We start from the raw sequence: 10,734 nt of genomic DNA, 5'->3' as shown, positions 1-10,734 counted from the left end.
CAATTAGAAATATAAAACTGTAAACTTGAGGTTCTCGTTTACTTCTCATTTTACTCATTAAGTGGGTGTTTAATATTTGGTAATGCTCCTATCATAATTCTATAACGGTGGGTCTCATCATTACCTGTAGTGCAACTATATATTACAAGAAGCAGCTTTTTTTGTGATGGCTCCGTTGTTCATTCTTCGATGAATAATTTGGTTGGATTAATTCCATTTAAAATTAAAAATACAATAAATTAGGTTTGATTTAATAAATTAAAAAATATTTTTTATTTTTAATTATATTTTATTTAAAAAATTAGTATTAAACATTATTTAATAACTACATAAATTAGATGGAGATCACTTGATGACGTCGCATTTATAAAATTTGATTGCAATTTCAATTTTTTTCCTGATTATATTTTACCTGTTGTTGTTGCGCTTTTAAGAAATTTATGAAAACTGTAGTCCTTGTCGGATATATTTCATACGTGATGAAATTGTGGATAATTTAATAAAATAATAAAAAAATATTTTATATAAAGTATTATTTATTTTATGATATAGTAGCAATGGTAAAATCTACAATATTTAAATTAAAAACTATCAACATTAATATATTTTTTTAAATTATTTTATAACTTCAATTTCAAAAACATTTTTAACCAAATACATTAAACTAGTTTTATTCAACCTCAATTTCAACTATAGTTTTAACCATACGTCTATTTTTTCATACTAATCTTAGTTAAAAATATTTTTTATAAAATATTTTTTTTCAAATCACAACTATAATTTCTATAATAATACCAAATACGTTTAAAACTTGTGTACGTGTGTGTGTTTTTTTTGTGTGTCGTTACTTACAGCTCCCACAAAGCATGATGTGCTCATGAAAATCGCCAATGGAGCTTGTGCATCATTTGTCGCACGAAATGGAACTGCTGTATATGCTCCTACTGGAGACATTGAAACTCATAACAGTATCAGTTTTTGGATATGAGAACAGGGCTGGATCCCATTTTTTGTCAATGTCCTGCATCTCTGATTTACAACAATAATTTGAATATTTTAGTTGGAGATTCATATAGTTTATGGCTACAATCTGCAATTCTTCCAGGGGAAAAAAATGAAAAATTGTAAATGATGTTCGAGTATATCCGACGCCAGGACTAGAAATTTCTGTCAACGTTAAATAATTAATGGCACCGGACTCATCAAAGTAATTGACAGAATCACGATGAACAACCAACCATCCTATGGATTCATCGGACGAGGACTCGTCAGAATCACTGGACTCTCCTTCCATGGTATTTCTAGCTTAGCTTGGACCTTCGCCTCACTTTTCTTCTGGTTTTTGGGGACTAACAAATTACATTATATAAACTAAAAGGCTGAGAGATTAAGGTGAATACACTATAGACCCTCTCACGGATCACTGTTCAATCTGCTTTTTTCTCCCCTTCAAACTTTTTTAAATTTGATTCCTAAACTTTTTTTTTTTAATTCATCCTTGCACACCATGTTCTTTCAGATTTTGATTTAATAATTCATTTCAATTACCTTGCCATTGAATTCTCCAAACATCACCATGTTTTTTATTTACCTTGATGTTTTTTATTTTAAATTCATCCCCTAAACTTTTTTTTTTTCAAATCCATCACGCACACACTGTTATTTTGGGTTTTGGTTTAATAATATTTTTTTTTCAAATCCATGTTCGAATTTCTTTCTCATCTTCATTTCAAATCGATAAGTTTTTTCAATTTTTTATGGCTAATTTATTTTTACTAAATGAAAAATATAAAACAAAAGAGTTATATTTCCAATTAATCAAACTTGAATTAGGAAATTCAGGGTTGAATAAGAAAAAATTTAATCTTGAAACTCCCTTAACCTGTACCTATGCCGGCACCATATAGTGTTTCTCTAAAATAACTACAGAACATATATAACGTTGCCTATACAGATTTAATAATATCTGTACCCTGAGTCCCTGACTATAGAAATCAACTTTTCCATATATTTTGCCAGCATATAGAAACTTCAAACCAAGGTTGATTTTGACACAAAATTTCATTACCATGGATTATACCTGGGCTGCCTGTCATAACATGGATAATGGATTGTTGCTGCAGAAAAGTTTGATCAACTGTACTCTTCAACATATTGGCATTGAAAAGGGCACCTCACCTGACCAGAAGACTTGAGTTCCTCTTCAACTGCTGAAAAATGTTTTCTGATTCATTGTCCCTGACTTTGGAAACCTGCTTTTCTCAACAGAAGCAGCGGCAGCAGCAGCTTCGTTGACAGATTCATGATTCCAAGCATCTCCTTATACTTTTATTATGTGATTTTACAACTGCTGCAACCAGAATAAAAGATGATTCTCAATGTCAGTGTAGAAGAACGTACCACGTTCTGATTAAATGAAACCTTTTTTCTGGATATCACAGAGATTGTCTCTGGTATTGTACGAAGAATTGGTAGCAACTCAATAGAAAATCTGTCTGGCCTGGATGATCGATCAGATAATTCATAGCCTGTTCTTGAATTCCCTCCATATAAAGCTTGCAACTACAACCTAAAGCCATCATCCAGAATATCTATTCTAATATAAGGAACCCTTTTCTGTTATGGACATCAATTTCCAGCGTTTTAACTTTATGCTTCATCATCAGAATCCAGCACAACTCTGTCTCTCTTCACCCTCTTGGCATGAGGATGTGCACCTCCATTCTCGCCATCAGATGCGGATTCCTCCTCAGCCAAAGGACTACCAGACTGAGATGACAAAACCTTGTCTGACTCATTACCTTCATTGTCTCCAGGCTTAGGTGATCCATTCTCAGCAGTAGCAGCAGCATGACAGGCAGGCTCGTGATTGGGTTCATCTTCTTCCGTAATAATCTTCCTTGAATCTATTATTTTGAAATCCCTGGAAGTACTACGCTTGGCATGCCTCAATAAATTGATTTTGCTCACCTTGCTCAGCTGGATTAGATATTTTTCATAATCTTCTATCTGGTAGATCAAGTCAGGGATGCACTTATTCTCCCTCTTGATCTTGTTGGCAGTACACTTGCTGTTAGCATTTTCTTGCTCCTGCAAGTCCCATAGAGCCCGTCAACAACCTTTCAAAAGACGACCACAATACAAAACTACATGTGATCAATGTGACAGGATGTGATTGGAAAAAAGATTGACTGTTTACTATAGGACTATACCCTTTGCATCTCTGCAACAAAGTTATAAAGTGGAACAGTTAGCTGCTTGCAAGTTAGTTCAACAAGCTTCTGGAAAGCAAGACTAGGTATGAGCTGCTTGCATCCCTTCGAAGCAATCCTGAGCCTTGACATCTGAGCTAAATGCTTGTAAAATTTTGCAGTCAATCTGAGCAAATGCTCTGCTTGAGGTTCTGCATATATTACAGCGAATGAAATACATAACAAAGACAAGCTAACAGATAATGAGATTCAGTTGTCTGTGTTAATGCATGCTCACCCATGAGATTCATCGAAACAAAGCAAGACAGTACTTTCACCACCGCTTCAGCCCTTGAGTAAAGGTTGTTTTCATACTCCAATCCTGTAATATGTTCTTCGTTCTGACTAAAATGAATGCTTTTTTGAGATACCAGAGTAAATATATTCAGTTTTTTTATGGCCCAATCCATATCAACAATAATTGCTTCGATTAGTTTCTGCATACAAGAAATTATGCTAGTGCTCGTTGACAGGTTTATGATAAAGTGTGATCCAGACACCTCTTCTGCATTACTTGTCTCTGATCCAGTGACTTTTAACAGCTCCTTGGCCATGTCTTGAGCTACAATTAAATCACTTGGTGGGGAGCTTAAAGAGATAGCAAGGGCAACCACAATTCTTGCAGCCTTGGAGTTCTTTATGACATTGCTTTTGCAGACATGAATACCCCAGGCTCCATGAGAGTTCCTCTGTTTGCGGGGCAGTTTTTCTCCAATCACCAATAGCATATCAGAGATAATCTGAGAACAAATTGTGCACGAAACACTGTTGCTTTAGAACTTGATACAAATTAGATGAAAGCATAAGTTTCCTAAAATAGTGCATATAGAGGCACAATATATCACATTTACCTCAAGTTCATGAAAATACGATTGTGCAAGAAGCTCACTGAACAATGGCTTCAAAACTTTGACGACAAACAATTGTTTGATTCTTATATGCTGATCGTCAATCCTGGAGGCTTCCTCATATTCATCATCCAATTCAGGATACTCTAGTGTGGATACTGACACCAAATCCTCAAGCAACCCAGTCAAATGTGGGTTCTGCAAACTAATTGTGACCAATTCCTCCATGCATAATAAGGCTAGATGAAGATATCCTTTTCTATCTTCATCTTTTCTTCTCTTTTCTTTTTTCTTTTCATCTGTCACCAACTTCTTTCCTGATTTGAGCAAAAAAATTAACTTCAGCAAAGGAGGTCCCATCAATTTAATTTCCCCATATATCAAAGTCCTCAAAGGATTTTCTTTCGCCACAGTTTGGTAAGATTTTACATGATGAAGGGAATGGTTCAAGATAAAAGCCATAATCTTAGGGCATGTCACTGGCTTGCTCGATGACAACTGGCTATGGTGCTGGGATGCTGCAATAGTTTTAGAGCATTCAGCATTGCATAGCTTAAGTGCTGTTTGCATTAGCTGACAGAGGCTTGAAGTTGTCAGGTAAGGAATTCGTTCTTGAGTCAATCTATTGTTTCCAGGTTCAATATTACTAGCCATACCAGGAGCAGGAGCAGTAGCTCGCACATTCCCTCTTTTGATACCAGTGCTCAATCTTGTACACAAATCCTTTTCCAGTGACTCGTGAAGATTAACAAACGCAACAAGTTCCTTTTCAAGATCCACCTTCTCCATGTCTGTCACTTTATTCAACCTGGTTGCGATAGTGTTCACTACTACTTCAAGGATGCCTGCTAAAATCAATGCACAGCATTTTCTTTTCTCCTCTTGAACAGATGTCGAGCTATCGCCCTGAATGCGAGTCAGAAAGTCTAATCCAATATGAAAAGAGGAAAACCAATAATCAGAATTTTCCTACTTCGACAGTAAAGCTACTATAGAAGTATAACAACATTGCCAAGTCCCCCACAACTATAGGGACTTGATCTGAAACAAAGAAAATATAATGTTGGCCAATAGCCTTAGAGACCTTCCAAATTTATCTTCTTTAGGAACTGCTGGATCTTTAACAAAGCTTTGGAAAATGATTCACGAGAGAGATCACTTCCTAGCTGCAAAATTTAACATTGATGATGTTTTATTAATCATTATTCTCTACAATGATCGCATTTCAAGGAAATAGCTATAACTAGTTCTATTGAGGAAGGACTTACCTCATTTTCTTGAGAAAGGGAAAAACCAAAATATTGCCTCGAAGAGTCTGGACAATCAGCTTTACCATGTGGCTGAAGGAGTAAAATTGAAGAAACACAAGACATTAGAGCATCTAGAGGCTCTTCAATGACAACATTGCCACTCACTGATTTAGTGCAACGACTTATTTCAAGTTGAACATCTGCATCCTGCTTATAACATGATTCGTGTCAGGTAAGGAACTCAATATCTGGTAACTTAAAATAATAAAGACCAGTGAAGTCAGAGTCTATGAGTTTTCCTTCTCTGAGCTTACATAACAAACCAAAAGCTTTATACAGGATAGAAGCTTACATATGGCATTCCTCCTTAACATGATTTAAAATAAATCCGATATGTACTGACAATAACTACCTCCTTGAAAAAACAACGAAAGTGGGGCAAGAGAAAATCAAGCACAGGTCCCCCACATGATGGGTCTGCCAAGACAAGCTTCAAAAGACCATGATACATGACTTCCTTGATTTCAGCCTGGAGACAGCAATCCAACTTTATTTAGAGGGGAATTTGACGAGAGTAAAATGAAATGAAAAGAAACATGATAGTGGGCACATGAAAATAACCTGTTGATAAAGACATCTCTGCAGCAAACCACGTAGCTCCTGGAAGAGACCTCCATCCATAATGCATGGTATTTCAGCATGTTGGCTGCAACTTGCTTGGCTTGATGAGTCTTGAAAAGAAAACGAGCCTTCTCTCTTGGCTTCCTTATCTGCAAGTATAAGATTGAAAATGGCATTTGTTGCAGAAAGGCGAACTGCATCTTCCCGTCTAAACATGGCCTTGCGGACAACCAAAATTGTGTAATCCTGCATTATTGGGAAACAAGAAAACTAAAACTTCAGGGAATTCAATAATGGTGGGTGTTAAATACAAAGCACCTAGAACATGTTCCCAACTTGTACACCTACAAATCCATATTTGGATTTCATGTTCCCAGATGGTTTGGTATGAATCAAAACATAGATATATCATGTCACATGTTTGCCCTAGTTTTTGAGATTGATTGTCTCTCTGTGGGAGAGAAACATAAGAAGTGCTGAATATGAGAAACTATTTACCCGAAGATCACGACTAAGTTTGATGAGAGGCACAAGAGCAGCAACAAGATGAGTGGCAACCTTGCCATGCATAAAAACAAAATAATCCAACAATTCCTTCAGACGGGAAGCGTGTTCCAGCATCAGGTAAGGATAACTCTGGACTAGATGACCAAGCAGTCTGCAAGGAAAGCTTAATATCTTATTTTCCACAAAGCAGAAAAGTTTCCCATTAATCTGTAGTAGTTACCTGATGATTGGTATGTTCTTCTCTGGCTTCAAAGAAAGGATGCGAGATTTGCTTTGCTCAATAATCTGAAACACTTTACAAACTAATCACTCATATTGCATTACATTAATAAAATATTGGCTGATGCACAAATAACTAGAAAAAGCTGCTTCATTTTATATTAACTCGATTAGTGAAGAATCGAAATAGCTCATAAGTAATGAACTTAATATGAGATTGGAGGGAAGAAGTAGAATATATTTACAAACCAAAGTAAATTTTCAGTTTCTTTTTACAATCTTCTCAAGCAGAGTATTTTCATAGTAATAAAATCCGTTGGTCACAGTTGTAATAACCTCATTTCTTGCCATCTCATGGACCTCGAATAGAGTTTTCAGCATCTGAATACTAAGCTCCTCGATGCCCAATATAGCATTAGAATCCCAGAGCTCTCTAACGTTTCCATCTTCCAATGACTCTAGCAATTGAAAACTGAACTCCACGATAGTAGGCACAATGTGCTCTCTTCCATAGTTGCTCTCATTAACCTATAGACAAAAAGGCAGCAATATGAACATCAAAATATCTTATTTTTTAAGTACATCAACATGCACAGATTATGAATAGAGAGCAGAAGAAACTAACAGCTCTTAAGAAAGCTTTTTCCGCTATTTGGACATTCTGCAGACACTCTTCCTTGAAATCATCTGGCAACCACTTACAGTTTCTGAATGATGAGAAATAAGATGAAAGTAAATTTTTGTTACAATGAACATATCAAGAGAGAACCGCATGCTAGGCACAATAAATTACACAGATTGACATGCATGGAAATCAATCGCCCTGTCCCTCTATCTATCATGCTAAGATCACCTGCCCATCAATGATAAAAATTCAAGCACCCGATGAACATCAATTAATCAGAGATGCAACAAGACAGCAATTAATCAGCATTTTTCATTTGAGCTTGCACAATTTGATATACATTCAACAAAGGAATAAAATCTGCACCAAAACATTACAAAAAATCATTGGCATCTCTATTGAGCTTACACACCTTGCTATTTGTACAATAGAGATGTGTAAAATCAAGACAAAATACCATGTAAGTTCAAATTACCAATATCTTAAAGAATTTAAGCTCCCTCATTTGCCAAGAACAATAGAAGTTGCTATATTTCACCAGAATCAAAATGCTACAGATGGTATTTGATATACATAAGTAGTATTAAACCAATACTCATAATCGAGGAGGCCCATGATGCATGCAGAAGAGAAATAACCTTAGGAAATATCACACACCTTTCTTTCTTGACTGCCACAGATTAAAATACGAATCATCAAAACAATGCTGAAAATTTTGAAGGCGTTAAATTCTTACTTAGCGAACTTGTGATCACGATAAGCAGCCAGCAAAACAGTTTTCAGTATTCCCAATGAGCTCTCACTAAACCTTCTAACCCTGGCAACAGACAACAAAACAGAAATAGTAAAATGGTTAAGAGCCCTAAAATCCAACTTCACAAGCCCTATAACTTCTTTCCCCAGTGAAGGATCCTGCTTCACCGCAAAATTAACATGAAGCAAAACAGTCCCTTCAACTTGCCTAACAATCGAACTCCCTCTTTTCGGGTCCCCAAATTCAGACCCAAAAAACATAACAATCCCTTCAATCACCTCCCTCTTATTAAACCCTTTTGATGTTAAAACCAGTAATTGATAAACAAGCGAAGGCAAGTCCTGTAAATCCACTCTTCTCATTCCCTTAAACACCTTCTCCAAAAACTCCCTCGCTCTCACTTTATCAATAAAACCTATGAATTCCCTAACTAGAGAAACCATTTTAACCAACAACCCCTTCGACCATTCACTCTCAATAACCCTGTCCAAAATCAAGCCTACAAATTCCCTCCCATTCTCATTAACCATCAAATTGAAACAAGCAGGAAGAATATCAAGCATCTGGGTGTCCTCAAAACTCACTAGTTTTGACAAATTAAGCACGATTGACTGGGAAACTGCCTCTAAATCTTTAATTGGGACATTATTCAAGACAGTACTGAAAAAATGGATGGTTTTGAGGGAATTCGAATCGCGGGGAATTTGAAAGGAGAGAAAGAGATTGGTGTAATCAGCGAGGAGAGAAGAGAGGAGAGATGAGAGAGAAGGAGTGTGAGGAGAGAGGGAAATGAGAGAGAGAAGAGAGAGTGTGTATTGACAGATTGGAAGAGAAGGGGAAGGGGAGAGAGTGCGATTGTGGAGGTAAGAGAGGAGTGTAGGGTGAGATGATGTGGAGAGGAGGTAGGGGTGAAGCTGGTTCTGATTTGCTAGGTTTATGATTTCGGCGTCTGTTAATTGTGGTGGCTGGTGTTTTGAGGAAGCGTTGGCGGTGGCGGTGGTGGTCATGGTGGCTTGTTCTGTACACGGTTGTGGAGGTGAAGTTTCGTGGGTGTTTTTGTTTTTTTCTCCGGAGATTGGGTTTTGGAGGGTTTGAATTTTTCTTTTTTTTTTCTTTTTTTTGCTTTGCGCGGGAAAACTTTGACAGGCAATATCCAGGTTAATTATAACCTGACTCTTCTATTTTTATAAAGTAAATAATTCAGTCCCTTTAGTGTCAAAAATAACTATTTAAATCTTTGACTATTTTTATCATTCTTATAAAACCCGACACAATTCAAGACTCTAATCACAAATTAGATAAATCAACCAAAATTAATTTAAATTAATAACACATTACAAAATCAAAAAAAAATCAATATAGTTATGAAAAAAAATAAAACAAATTAAAATAGATTTCATTCAAGTTTTGATAGTCTTAAATTAATCATATTTTACCGAGTTAACTTTCATCTAATTCAATATAAAACTTGGTTTGACATCTAATGGCACTGAGTTGATCTGTAAAATCCATCAAGTTTAATAACATTAATTTTGATTACTAAATGGAGGATGAAATTTTTTTTAAAAAAATAATAATATATATAAAATAAGTTATAATTTACTTTACTAAAATGATTAATCACCTGAAAATAACCCCTTGCATGTGCTTGTGTGTGAAGCATTAAATTTTTTTTTGTAAAAGTAGAGTGACAACTTTGAGTATTTTTCACCTTTTGTATATGATTTTTTTTATATAATTAAAAAATTAATTTATTATCTAAGAGAAAAAAAGAAAAGAGAAAAATAATGTCATCAGACTCTATCAATTTAGTTTTTCTGTAAGTGAGTTGATGGCTACAAGAATATAAATTAATGAGTATTATACTATGTTATGATTAAGAAAATAAATTGTACATTTTATTGCATGTTGTTTTATTTCATATATTGAGGTATAGGCAATTTATCAAGGGTAAAATAGCAAAATAACAATGTAAAGGTATTCAAGTATATTTATAATCAAACATGTATTTAAAAGGTAAATAAATTTTTTATGTTTTATTTGAGAATAGTTTTTTATTTTATTTATCAAACAAAAAATAATTTAATAAAAAATAGAAAAAAAATATTTTGTCTATGAAACAAATAATACTAAATTATGTGAAATTAACTTGGATATTTTTATTTATTACTTGCATTAAGATGATATTTTATGACTTGAAGACAGTCTAAAAAATATATATTTAATTTTAATTCAATATAATAAATATATATCCTGTATTAATATAACACATATTTGCATTGCATTCTAAATATAGTGAAAATTATATCCATGTATAACTTTTGTCACGATGATTGAAACTAATGAGCTTTTAAAAAAATATAATTTACAGCAACTAACTCTTTTGTCTATATTTTTATCTACAAAAGCCCCAAAAATATTCATTTACTTTTTAATATAACATGAGAAAATAATAATTCTTGTATAGCTTGACTCTTTTTATAATACACTTTCATAGAATTGACTAGCTATTTATAGCTTTTGATGCTTCTAGAGCCAACTTTAAAGATGTGAGGAATGATTAAATTTTTAAAATGTATAATTTGTGTTTTCCTTTGATATAAAAAGGTACATTCACAAATAAAGTTAGAATAAATTATTTCTATATAACATCTTAAGT

At 34.4% G+C, this 10,734-nt stretch overlaps 1 protein-coding gene across 2 annotated transcripts; it reads right to left on the bottom strand.

Moving 5' to 3' along the window:
* Window positions 1-1,812: 1,812 nt before the first annotated feature.
* Window positions 1,813-9,169, bottom strand: LOC105115540 (fanconi anemia group I-like protein). Of its 2 annotated transcripts, none has more exons than XM_011012451.1 (13): window positions 8,058-9,169; window positions 7,322-7,403; window positions 7,033-7,224; window positions 6,698-6,762; window positions 6,469-6,628; window positions 5,971-6,216; window positions 5,762-5,878; window positions 5,368-5,556; window positions 5,184-5,265; window positions 4,103-5,025; window positions 3,490-3,991; window positions 3,213-3,403; window positions 1,813-3,090 (listed from the first exon to the last, which is right to left on the bottom strand). In XM_011012451.1, the coding sequence occupies exons 1-13, from the start codon at window positions 9,080-9,082 to the stop codon at window positions 2,650-2,652; spliced, it is 4,215 nt and encodes a 1,404-aa protein (XP_011010753.1). In that variant the 5' UTR covers window positions 9,083-9,169; the 3' UTR covers window positions 1,813-2,649. The 2 variants fall into 2 exon arrangements, with proteins under 2 accessions (XP_011010753.1, XP_011010754.1); XM_011012452.1 differs by having other exon boundaries at window positions 2,920-3,119.
* Window positions 9,170-10,734: the final 1,565 nt, after the last annotated feature.

This window comes from Populus euphratica, unplaced genomic scaffold (assembly GCF_000495115.2).
Source record: "Populus euphratica unplaced genomic scaffold, PopEup_1.0 scaffold722.1, whole genome shotgun sequence".
Lineage (NCBI taxonomy): Eukaryota > Viridiplantae > Streptophyta > Magnoliopsida > Malpighiales > Salicaceae > Populus > Populus euphratica.
This window is presented reverse-complemented; position numbering and strand designations above follow the sequence as displayed.

Bases quoted from the DNA above. Each gene is read 5' to 3' on its own strand.
- LOC105115540 (XM_011012451.1), bottom strand. From the start codon at position 9,082: ATGACCACCACCGCCACCGCCAACGCTTCCTCAAAACACCAGCCACCA. The intron at 5,026-5,183 runs GTCTCTAAGGCT...ATATTGGATTAG, and splicing joins AAAGAAGATAAATTTGGAAG to ACTTTCTGACTCGCATTCAG. The intron at 3,091-3,212 runs GTATAGTCCTAT...TGGGACTTGCAG, and splicing joins TTGTTGCAGAGATGCAAAGG to GAGCAAGAAAATGCTAACAG.